The 13,163-nt window shown below is 37.1% G+C and overlaps 1 protein-coding gene and 1 non-coding gene across 2 annotated transcripts in view; both read left to right on the top strand.

Annotated features, from left to right (window-relative positions):
• The first annotated feature begins 127 nt into the window (after positions 1–127).
• Positions 128–13,163, top strand: part of LOC131684958 (bone morphogenetic protein receptor type-1B) — a 550,923-nt gene continuing 537,887 nt past the window's right edge. The window contains exon 1 of the mRNA XM_058968253.1: positions 128–265. Within this exon, the coding sequence (XP_058824236.1) occupies positions 181–265 (85 nt within the window). The 5' untranslated portion in view covers positions 128–180. The remainder of the gene's footprint in view (positions 266–13,163) is intronic.
• Trnak-cuu (transfer RNA lysine (anticodon CUU)) lies at positions 746–818 on the top strand. The gene has a single exon. It is a non-coding gene; the product is annotated as a tRNA-Lys (tRNA).

Here is a 13,163-nt window from a genome sequence, read left to right as displayed (position 1 = left end):
CCATGAGCCCACCGTCTACGCGAGAGCCCCCTTCAGAAAGTCTAGAATCGAACGCCCCCCACCGTATAACGAACTGTCAGGGCAAAGCCAAACAGCTAAAAAATAAGAAAAACAAAAGACAATCAACAACATCAGCGGAGACAGACAATCCAAATTGAAATTCTCGGGTCGTGATTAAAAATGGCCGCGTCAAGTGCGAGTGTTGGTGTTATTATTTTGGTGTTTATCTTGCTGTATTCCGATGCGTCCGGACTATCTGAAACAGGTAGGTGACAATTTCCGCCCAATGGAACCGGGGTCCGGTAACATTTTGCAACAAAGCGTATGCTTACGGTACGAAACGGAGCTCCCAAGTGGAGTGTGTTTCGCGACAGACTGGCTCCAATCGGAATCACTCTTCTCGCCCAGTCGTTTGTGCGAAAGGGTAAAAGAGATGGGGCATTTGTTATGATTTTCGAGCGATCACGGAACCGAGATGTTTTCTGTTTTGGAACGAGGAATTGCAATCGATTTGAGATGTGGATGATGGTCAGCAGATAGTTTTGATGTCTTGTTATCACCACTCGATCGATCGAACCGATAGTTGCAAAATAATGAACACTACGACCTATTATTTATTCTGCGTTGTCCTTTTCTTACTCATTGGCATCCAGTAAGAAATTTATAGGGTTGGGTTATTTTCTGATTTGAAATTTTTGGATTCCGGATGTATTATTAGACTTTACTCGGAGAGATTGATCATACAGCCCGGCTAGCTCAGTCGGTAGAGCATGAGACTCTTAATCTCAGGGTCGTGGGTTCGAGCCCCACGTTGGGCGTAAGATGTTTTTTGGTGCAAGTTGAGTTTGATAAATTTCTAAAATTTTCGAACTTGAAAGTTTGCTGCAACCTAAACCTTCAAATGTTGTAATTCAATTAGTTTGGGTTGCTAGGTCTTTTCGACCTCCACTTCCCTCACAGATGAGATGTTGCATGATCTTATTGTAACCCCTCCGCTTGTCTAAGATTTGGTAATTGTTTACTTTAGCTACTTTTCCCCCTGTAAGTGGAAAACATGTTTTTCTTTCGTGAATATGCTAGTTTAGTGTTGTAGATTCATAAAAAAGAGGCAGAAAGCGAAAATTTTTAATAATTCATTAATGAGACTAAAATTAAGTTCGACCTACTAGCATAGGGTTATTGTGCTCCCGAAAGAAAGGTTTTTGGCGAAGCTAGTTTAATGTTGCTACGCCGCATAGCCGTGTCCAAGGATCCGAAGCGGCGCAAAGCCGCTGAGGATCCGCTGGACGAGCCTCTCTTGTACTTGTCATCAGAAACGCAAGCGAACCTGTGATCCACTCGTTTGCCCGGTATACTCAAACATAGGGGCTATCCCTAGTTTAAGTCCGGGCAGCACCCAATTGAAACGATGTGGCGTAGCCACATTAGGCAGTGACAATAATTTAATTTTCGTCGATAAATACTATTGTTATTAAATAAAACATTGTTAATGCCTAATGTGGCTACGCCACATCGATTTTTTTCTCATGCTGTCTGTACCACTCAGCCGGACTTAAACTAGGGATAGCCCCTTTGTTTGAGTATACCGGGCAAACGAGTGGATCACAGGTTCGCTTACGTTACCGATGACGAGTACGAGGACTACGGGTATGCGGCATAGCCGCATTAAACTAGCTTCGTAAAAAAACCTAACTTTCGGGAGCACAATAACCCTATGAACAAAGTTATTAGGTACAACTTACTTTAACGCTAATTAATGATTTATTAAAATTTTTCGCTTTCCCCCTCTTTTTTATGAATCTACAACACTAAACTAGCATATTCACGAACGAAAAACATGTTTTCCACTTACGGGGGGAAAAGTAGCTAAAGTAACCAATTACCTAAGATTTTTGTAATTGGTAAATCGTGTGTTAATTCTATTAAGCTTCTCAGTAGATACAGAACTCTCTGTATCTACTAGCTGCTTTGATCTATTCCACTCCCTCTAAATCACTTTCCCTGTGATGTAGAACACAGATGAAATTATTACCTCACTTTTGTCACTTCAATAGAAACCTAGAAACATTTGCGAGTTGTGAAGTGCAGATACCTTTCATGTTGTTAGGCAATGCGAACTTTCGTGTTGTGAATTATATTCGTGAGATTTCATACTTTTTGTGGTAAGAATGTAGTTGAACTGACCATATCCTTTCCTATCTGTCCTGTAATACAAAGCACATGGCGGTACAATAACGATGACCACTCTTAGTACAAATGTAAGACAAATTAATATCTAGTTCTGTTATCAGGCGGCATATTACGGAAAACCATAGTCAGAAACTGCTAAGGAAGACTCATCTACTGCTGCTGATGTCCAGGCAATAATGTCAACTGCAAAAGCTGCGTCCAGTACCTCAAAATCAATAGCCAGTATCAACATTAGCGACCAAAAAACAGCAATGAGTGTTCGGTCCTTTATGAGGGTGGTATTAATTTTGCGATATAAGAATTTTGTCCTTCGCCGGTCATAAAATCAATTAGGGTGTAAAAAATTGTGCAAAATGTAAGTAAAACTGAACCACATTGGCACGTACCCCAAAGCGATTGAAATTTTGTGTTTCTTTACACGTTTTAAGTAAAAGATCATAGCTTTTTCAAAATGCTCGACAACTTGGTATGATTCGAGCAACACTTCAGTTTTTTTTGAATGCAAGGAGTTGTGTTTTCTGCCGGGCCATACGTTGCCAAAAATGCTGTTTCCTCTCCGTACTTATCTTTCTATATTTTTTAGTTAATTTGGTCCATTTCACTCAAATTTCGCACAATTTTTATACCTTGGTTGATTTCCCAAGCAACCAGAAGCTCTGATAATACTAAAAAAGCACAATTTAAAGTTCAAAGCTTTAATGGAACTTGAAAGCTGCTTAAGCCGCCATTAGAACATAAAACCTAAGAGAAGAGAAGACAAGCGCGTAGCCAATTTGATCCAGTCCTAACCTCAATATTGAACCAGCTTCTGATTGGTCGTTTTGCCAATCAAGAGCGTTCATAATATTTTCAAACGGGATTAAAAACAGTGCTGCTGAATTTATTTTGGCTATTTTTCATACACATGAGCATTTCATGCAAATTGAATAAATATCCTGAATGACGATATAACTACGTGTATTGTTAAGAGAGACACGAATAAACATAAAATTCAATTTTTAAACGCAGCTAGTATTGTGGAGGTCGATATTTGAGGTAGAATTATTTTCAGCAATTGTGAAAAACATGCAAATGGAATCTGGCAACGATGGATGCTTGTTATCTTTGGAATTACGACAGGGCCTGGTAGATAAAATTAAGAAGAGCAAGAAGCCTCTTGTCGTCTCTTCTCTTAGCATAAAACGTATTGCAAAATTACTTAAAACGAGACGCTTATGCGGCTTCATTATACGAACTTTTGGTTGCTTGGGTTGACCGGTGGTTTTTAATTTCTTCAAGATGCTACTGTGTCGATCTTGTTGGTTGTATTCGGCAAATTTACGACTAACAGAAACGAAAGCAATGAAATTAAAAACGGATAGGTATTCTTACAGCGAATCAGTTACAAACTTGCTTGAGAGCTTGTGCGACCACCCCTGGCTGCATACTTCGTTATCGATCTAACTGAAGTTGCACAGAGAATCAGCAGATATTTGTTGCGGGACAGATAAAAGTGAGTCAATTGAAAATGCTTATAAAATGTTTTTCGTTCAAGAAAAAGTAGGAGCTGCTTTAATCGTACTTACTTTAATCGATTTGGACCATGATTGCTAAAATAGGTATTAACGACGGAATCCCTCTGATTAAAAACCCTCCATCTCTATTGTGTGTTTACCATTTATCTGTCAGTGTTATTTCAATCGAGCACAACCTTTTTGGAATCGTTGATTCTGATTCTGACGTCGAAAATGTAAAATTCAAAATGGCGGATCCAATATAGCGACATCGCTTGGCTAAACTTCATGTGTTTTTATATTAGTCTAAAACGTCTTACAAGAGGGTTTTCGGGGTTGCTGATTCTGATTCTGATGTCGAAAATGTGAAATTCAAAATGACGGATTCAATGCCATGACTGTGTTGGCTAAATTTCATGTTTTTTTTATTTTGGCCTAAAACGTTTTACAAGAGGGTTTTCGGATTCGGTGACTCTGATTCTGACATCAGAGCCGTAATCAGCGACACTAAAAACTCAAAAATCGAGATTTATGCTAATTGTAACAAAATTCGCAAGTTTCGTAAAAAATGCCTGCCATTATGTAGCCGCCATTTTGAATTTTCAAATTCTGTTATCCGAATCGTAATCAGCGACCTCAAAAACTACATAATCTATTTTTATGCTAGTTAGGAAGTTATCCCTGCCTCTCAGAATCTTTTAAAGTCCAACAAACTTCAGTTTTGCATACCTTGAGAATTCACGAACTTACTTACGAAAAATTCTGCAAAAAATCTATTATTTAATTCAATTTTTTGAGATACAAATTTTTTTTTAGATCTCTAGGACTTTTAGTTCAGACACAGACGAATTTATTGTAAAAAGAACATATTTTCGAGTTTTAATTGTTTATAACTATTAAGTAATTAACAAATTCACGTTTTCCTGATTGTGCAAGTTGTACTCCTTACACCCTTTAAGAGTTGATTAAAAGAAAGAATTCTTATTTATATGTCAACGCTAACTAGAAATCCAATAAAAACTTAAGAGAAGTAAGTGAGACGTATACGTCCTACTGCGTCGCAAAGGGTTAAGGTCATTCGCCTCTTTTTTCGGGTTAGAAAAATCTCTTTGGAAAAATTTCTAACCTTATGTACGGGATTGGCAGTCGAACCCAGGTGAGGTGTGTAACAAGGCAATCGATTTACCAACTATGCTTTGCCCGCCTCCACCGGATTATTCTGGTCATATACTGTAAGGTACCTAGGATTCAACAGAAGTGGACAATATCGAAAAGAGGAATAAACAAATATTGTCGATACAGCCCTTATTGTTCGACTGCATATCAAAAATGCACATTTGCAAAAAAAATGGAATGAGGTTGTTTAACTTCACTAAGTTGATTGATTAGTTTCTGTAACCAAATATGCGTTAGGTTTTGGGCTTCTTTTTTATTTCAATTATAGAGGTTTTAACCTTAAGGTCTTCGGGTTAGAAAAATCTCTTAGGAAAAATTTCTAACTCTATGTGCGGGGTCGGGACTCGAACGCAGGTGCGCTGCGTACAAGGCAATCAATTTACCAATACGCTACGCCCACTCCCCTACAGGTTTTGGGTTCTCGGAAGGGCTCCCTGTAAGATTCACTTACTGCAAATGGGAAATGGCACCCACTGAAACACTGCTTAAGGCCAATTGTAGCGGGCCGTGATTCTGATTGTGATATTGAGGTACGTTTCGATGCGCGCGCAGAGATTTCACGATCGCGTGGAAATGAGCGTTTATTTGCGCGCTTGAGACCGCTTTAATCAGATTCTAAGTGCCTTCGCTAAATCATCGGGGTGTTTTTGTGTTTGCAAAATCTTGTGCGTGGATGATCGCGATTGCATGTTCGTCTTTGTGTATCATCGCGAAGGGCTCGGGCGTTTGTGAGTTAACGTGTTGGATCGCGTGGCGTTTGCATGCCGCGTGTGGTAGCATGTATATGATTTCACGTGCATAAATTCGATTTTTAATCCATGTGTCCATTTGTATATTCGCGTGTGTTCTTGAATGATCACACGGACCGTCAATGTGACACTTAATTTTCAGTGTACGGTTCAGTTCTCACTTATCATTAGAGTTCCCGGTCATGTCGTCATGGAACGTGTTGTCTATTGAGCGACTCTTTTTATTGGTATAACTGAGGCATGAGTCTTGGCTGCTAGGATCGAGACCGTGTTTGTAAATTTATAAGTGCTACAATGTTCACTTAATTACCGGGGTGTTCTAATGTTGGTGAGGTCACGGACGTAAGTATGTGTGGATGATTGTGATTGCATGTTTGCGTTTGTACCAAGGTTTGTGTTATCGCGAAAGCAAAGAGTGTTTGTACGTTTGAAATGAGAGATTGTGGGTGTATATGAGATAATATATAATTGTGTTAGTAAGTCTTAGTGTGAATCTAATTTGAGATATAGTAAAAAAGGAAAAGTAACATGCCGAATAAAGATTTTAAATATGCAAAAAGATTAAGTACAAGCGTATAAATTGGCCAATATTATTTTTGGTGTACATGAGTAGTGGAAAAGCAAACTAATAGAAGTATAAAAGAAGCAGACGAATGAGGTAGAAGAAAAGAACAGATGTAAAATGCAATCAAACTACTTACACTCGTTTGAATGCTAGCAAATGACAATTGTTTTTACCATTGACGACAATTGTATTCTATTAGAATTTTGCCATACTATACTGACCAGGAATGAATGATTCACGTGCGTCGGGGAATTAATCGTACCTTAATTTATCTAATCTGATGTTTCCGAACGAATCGAATCGAATATTTGAATTGAATCACCGTATCCTAGGAAAGAAAAAAAAGCGTGAAAATAGCCATACTTCGCCAGTATTTGAGCGGCACTCACCTTCAGGTCCGATTGTTTGGGCCGAAACATCAACGTACAGTGCACTCCAACTAAAATCGGTTTCATATCGAGCTTATCTGAATATACCCAAGTAATCATAATGTTGCATAGAAACTGCATTCTAGACGGCTCGTTTCTGCAGTAATAATGCTATTATATAGCACCATCGTGAAAATGTCAAATTTGAAATCCTAATATTGGCACTATTAATGCTATTAAAAAGCTTCAGTTGGCTGTCATTGCCCGCAATGGTTTTAAAACCATTTCTTATGTTTCCTTTCGGTATGATGAGCAAAAAGTATAAAATAAAATAAAATAAAATAAAATGTTCTGTTTAAAATCGTAATTGACTCTTCTAATGCATTGTAATGAATATCCTTAATGGGTTTTCGTTCTCAAATGATATGAATGTTTTACGAAAATTACCTTTAGTAAGTCTCGAACTGAGGTACCTTGCCTCGTCTTTCACGGTAATTGAAGCGGCGTTTGCTCCATGGACTATATTGCATATGTTTGATTAAAATGAAATATGCCGAATATAATCTCCAAGAAGAGTTGCATAACAAATAAAAACTTAGCATTACAATAGCATTATATCGGCTTTTTATTTGCTCTATAATGGAGCTAAATGCACTTATAAAGCTTACATGCTTTAAAGATCCTTGAAGCATGTACGCGTTATATCAGCTTTATATACGAATATAGAGCAAGCGATAATGCTATATTTCGGCTGTTCAGTTATGCATTACTGATGCTAATATAGAGCTTTATTTCATTGTTAATGCTGTGATAGTTTTAATGCAACATTAGTGCAAGTGTATAGCCAATATAGTGCAATGGCTTAATGCTTATGGTTACTTGGGAAGGTTACTCTGGTCGAGACTTAGATAAAGGTGATTTTCGTAAAACATTTATATCGTGCGAGAACAAAATTTCGTTAAGGATATTCACTCAACGCATTAGAAGGGTTCTAAACATTTTTTTTTAATTTTTTTTTTCTTTTTGTTCGTCATACCGAAGGGGGAAGTATGAGAAAGCGCTGCAATAACGTTACCCAAAATAACAGCTAAACGAAGCTTTCTAATAGCATGAGTAGTGCCCACGACAGGCTTTCAAGTGTAACACTTGGGGCTATATAATAGCATCAGTAATGCAAAAAACGGGCTGTCAATCTGTGAACAGTAAAGTAATATATACATTATATCATAATATAGGGCTTAACGGCTTTTTAAGACTGCTCTATAGGCAGGTCTAAAGCAGATATTAGGCTACGTTATAATGCTTATTGGTTACTTGGGTAATCTCTAACCAAACACTTCCAAATGGAGAATTGATAGACTACTGTTTCTTAATACTTCAGGAAACGAACGAGCAATTTCGAGTTTCTATAAGACACATGGTGAGGTTACCCCCTTTTGGACGCCAGTTAGTAGTGGCAAAAAGTCAGCAATCAAACCGGACTATGGGTTGCTTCCATGGTCAACTTTGATTGCTAATAGCAAAGAAACTTCAAATTGTTTTCAAATTTCTCAAATGACAGTAAGCGCGAATTACTTGGAAATAATAAAAAAAATATATAAATGTGAATTTCGGAAAAATGCCAGTCATTCAAATCTAAATAAATAACAGAACCATGTTTTCAATAATATAACATTCATTAATAGTCTTGAGCTCTGGGCCTTACAAAGCACAGTGGGACTACTTAGAACAAAAGATGGGGTAAAGTCCAAACTTTACCGTATCCGTTTAAATAGGACGATTTTATGCAATTTTGGTACGCTGAATTTGTTTTTGATATTAAAACATTTCAAAAATAAGCGTTTACTATTCATTAGGGGGTCTCAAAATTTTTTTTTTGACCTCGTTCTTAAAATTTGTGTATATTAATTTTCGTGTACTAAATCGTTTTTGATACTAACACATGTAAAAAAAATTTGATCAAACGTTAGGGTGGCCCAAAGAATTATTTTGTAGTGAAGATACAATTTTTTTTAAAAAAGTTTTTGTGCACTAAATTTCTATTTTAATTATTAAAATAAAAATAAGCTTTACTACTTATTAGAGTGGCTCAAAAGTAAGTATTTTGTCTTTTATAATGATTTTTTTCATTTATTTTTTTGGAATTTATTTTCCATATTGAAATGAATTAATTGACAACTCATCATGGGGCTTCAGAAATGACTATTTTGTTTTTACGAATCAAATAAGATGTATTCGACCAATTTTGGAATATTTATTTCGTTAGTGGGTTACTTGATATGAAAGCTGCATTTTCTATCATTTTCATAACAAACATTTTGAGCATCTTAGTGGAATGTTTAATTACATTCACTAATCAACAAGATCATTAACGATTTTTTTTCGTAAGTGTGTTTTAAGTTACTTAGATTGCTTATTTCATATCATAAATGAGAATAAATCCAAAACCCTTTTTTCGTGTATATGGTTCATTTAAAAATGGTCTTATTTGGACAATATTGCATACCCTTAAGCTATATTGGTGCTATGCAAATTCAGAACAAAATAGTCTCACCAAATGACTAGAACTCAACTGTGTTCACTCTATTTGACAGTTATTGCGCAAGTTAGCTAGAAATAGTTCCAGAAACATTTTATCCCCTATTTCAGATTGTTGAAAATATTTGCTGATTTTCAATCAGTCTTAATACCTCTACCATCTAAAAAACATACTTCTTCATACTCGGCTCCTTAGTCCTGATCACTAGTAAAACCCTTGTAGATCATGCTCTCAATGCTATTTGAAAGTTGTGCATGTATTCGTGTTATTATTCTAGCTATAAAGTGATTATTCAAATTCAATATCACTAATAACCATGCGTCTCCATTCAGTTTTTTTTAATTTTGACTGCTTATCGCAAGTTTTCGCAAAACTAGCATATACTCATTTGAAAGAGAAAATTAAAAACTTTCGAATGAGTATAGTGTGGTTGCGGGCATTCACGGGCGTCGTTGTTGTTATCGCATTTGAAGTTTGAATTCAATAAAAAATCATGACAAACTGTTATCTAAAGACTAACAAAAGTAACTAGTGACTTATTTCTGGCGATTTTATGATGTAATTTTATCACACCGATAATTTTCGTGAAGTAATGCAATGCATAAAATCAACCATTTCTTTGAAAAACGAAAATAACCGGATGTAGTTCCTATGGTCAAATTATGCAAAAAAACACTTGAATTACGTCCTTAAAAAGCTGCCAAAAATTCATTTTACGTTCAAATCGCTTAAAATCTCGCAAAAATGTCTGATGGGCCAGCCGATAAGAGAAAAATACTAGCGAGAATATCGCATAACATTCATATATGGACTTAAGTCCGGGCTCGTCCCACCGTGCAAAGGCTTTAAAAAGTAGAACGAACACCCTTTACAATGTTCAAAACTTTCCAAATCACGAACGTCTGCAAACTATTTGCCATCACCTACGCTGTTTTATGCAATGTTGGCCAGACACATTTGATGTGTGATGGATGACGAAACATACGTCAACACTAGTGCATATAGTGATAAAAAAGATTTAAAATTTAAACTATTTTTTTTGAAATTCGTGCCTAGTTACCGTCTACGACAAAGTTGTTAACCAAGGTTTGAACTATAGTTTTATAAAGCTGGTTTTTCATATTGAGAGAAATAACTATCTTTATTATTATTATTAAAATAATTGGTTTCCCCATATAAACTCCCATACAAACTTTGACCATACAAAACGTAATTCGTAAACCCGGGAAGCAATCAACCGCTCCCAAATTTTGCACAGGCATCTGGGACCACCAAAGGGACTTAAAAAGTGCTGTGCCCGCTAGTTTAATCAGTTTGAAATATTCTAATACAACCGCGAACCACTCTAGTGAACATGGGAACTTTTCCCTACTTAATGTTGCACTGTTATTACCTTTAGTAGGACAATTTTCCTTTAAGGATGAAGTTTACTGTTTACTCTGGCTGGATATGAAGTTTTGTGAAGGTTTATTCAAGCATTGTAGCTACGTCCAAAACACACCTTTTATTTGGCAAAAACGACTTTAAACCCGTGTCTTGATAAAAAATTCCATAAACTTATGAATCAAACCAATTAGCATTTTGATTGTTTCTTGATTCTGGTTTATTTTAACCTACCACACCACCTCGCCCTGTAATAATATCCTCTACACATATGCTCATGTAATCGATCAGAAATCCATCATTTTATGACTTACAAAAGCTGGAGGCGTCGTAAAGCATCGGAATGGGCAGTCGGGGAGGGGTATGCGTTTGATTCCAGTTTATACCTTTCCAGTCGCTATAAAGCAATTAAGCAATAAAATCCACACGGGAAACGGACTTTTTTTTTTTCGAGGAATATGTTTCGAGGTAATACTGATGATCGGTGGACTCGTTCGGAAACGGCGTTTTCGAAATCTGACACCCGCTGAGTTGTGCGTCAATAAAAGTTACAAACCGCTAAGAGGATTTGAATGATGCGGAACATTCCGTCGATCGTGTCTAGCGTATACACAATGCGCAATAAATACATTTTCGGTGTCGGGTGGTCATTGGAACAAGGGGACAACTTATCATATTTGATTTACTTAATTCTCCTCGCTTAGACCCAGTGGTAGAAGCTAAGCGCCAGTAATATTTCCGGTTTACTGGTCGCATAATAAGCTTGTAAAAACTTGGCATAGCTCCCACTGGTGGACTTACGCTAGTAGCATCACGGACAGTCCCGAGAACAACGCTTCCCTGACGTCCCCTTATTCGTAACGTCTATCGAACGCATCAACAACGCCATGGCCTTTTAAAGGTATAAAAGTGATTCGCTGTAAAACAGCTTTCACGCGATTATTTATGATGATACACGATCGCGACCGTTCAACATGGGACGAAGAGCCTCCTCTGACTGGGACAGGTTGAAATATATCAAAACGGAAAATTGCAAAAAGAAATTTCGCAGAATCTCGGCGTCCATCCTGGAGGGAATTTTCCCATAATGCTGCCGATAAGCGATACGCACTTGATTTCCCGCGCGAATGCGTACGTGAGGTTGATCACAACCGGCGTGTTTATAGCTTGTTTCGGGTAACGCAGAAGCTACACAAACTTGAAATCGAATGAAAGGCCATATCAACATCAACAACATCGCTATCGGTCCATCATGGTAAGACAACTTCTTTTTTTATTTTATTCGCTCATCTCCTCACAGCCGCCAGTCCAGCCAAGTACCAGGTAGGGTAATGAGACTATTTTTGTGTCGATCCTAATATAACCCTGCCCAGTTGAAGTCGTTAGTTAGAGTAGTGTCTGCCACACTATCTTTGTTCAACAGATTGGCTCAAATAATAGAATGTAAATTAGGACACTCGGTTTGGGTCTTTGAAGCTCTCAAACACGAGTATTCTAGTTTGTATTGGTTATATCGATTGAAGGCTGAATCATCGTGCGGATCCCTCCCCAATAGAATCAAAATAGGTTCATTTCTCTATATACGAGAGATGAGCAGGGGACACCAAAGGAAATGGCAGCATTATCTATACACTGTAGTACCGCGGGAGTTCAGTGCCGTATCCATAAATATTTACCAATAATTAAAAATTCAAGAAAACAGCAAATAATGAGCCGGCCATCGAGTTGAATGTCTCGTCAGTTGGAAGTAAATATGGCGTTATCTGTTGACACAGTGGCGTTTGCTTAGCGCGGCCGATCTTTGTTTCTGATGGCAAATTTTATGCTAGAATGGTAGTATGTTGAAGAAGAACTCTTGATTTGAATCGGCAATTAAATTAACCCCCATAAAGGATTGATTTTGCAAAGTAAATGCTTCCAGTCAAAAGCAAATACGAGCTCTTTTTTGTTTGACCATCGTTAACCGTTAACTTTTTATGATAAATTGTATACATTTGAGGCTACTTTTATATGATATAAGGGTTATACAACCTAAATTTGAACGATCATTCCAAGTAATTCCAACTTATTACACATAGGTTTTGCGGCCATTTTCACTCTATGCATATTATGAGCTTGTCCATATGAAGTTTGCCATTTTTGTTTATCAAACGAAAAACTCAAATGATAGAGTTGTTAGGAACGAAGCAATGATATCGATACCAATTTATATGCATTCAATCGTTTGTAGGTCGAGTAATTAACTAAATAGTGCAGGAAAAATGGACTCATTCCTCTATGTTGGTTCAGTGTGTAAAAATTAAAGAGTTGTTTATCAAGCCACGATCAGGGTTACATTGAAAATGATATAGATGGTTTTATCTGTAAAATGTTACTTCAAATGAAAATCAGTTGATGGTTACGTAATGCGACGAGTCGTAGAAATTAACTGTGTAAAAAGACAACCGTGTCTGTCGCGGTAGCACGTGGAATGATGCCACATACGGATCTGTGACGGCGTAAAGAAAATCGACCGTACTGTTCGAGATAATAATTTTAACTGTTTTATTCGTGCTTCGTTTAACAATAGGATGCCAATTGCTACCAATTTTGCATGTGTGTTTGTGTTTGATCGTGATAAGCGAAATCAGTGATAATTTTATAGCAAGATTTAAATTTAAGGTAGCATGCTCAATTGTAGGGTAGGATATTTGTGTTTAC

Source organism: Topomyia yanbarensis, chromosome 2 (assembly GCF_030247195.1).
Source record: "Topomyia yanbarensis strain Yona2022 chromosome 2, ASM3024719v1, whole genome shotgun sequence".
Lineage (NCBI taxonomy): Eukaryota > Metazoa > Arthropoda > Insecta > Diptera > Culicidae > Topomyia > Topomyia yanbarensis.
Note: the sequence above shows the minus strand (reverse complement) of the source record. Positions and strands in the feature narration are given on the sequence as shown.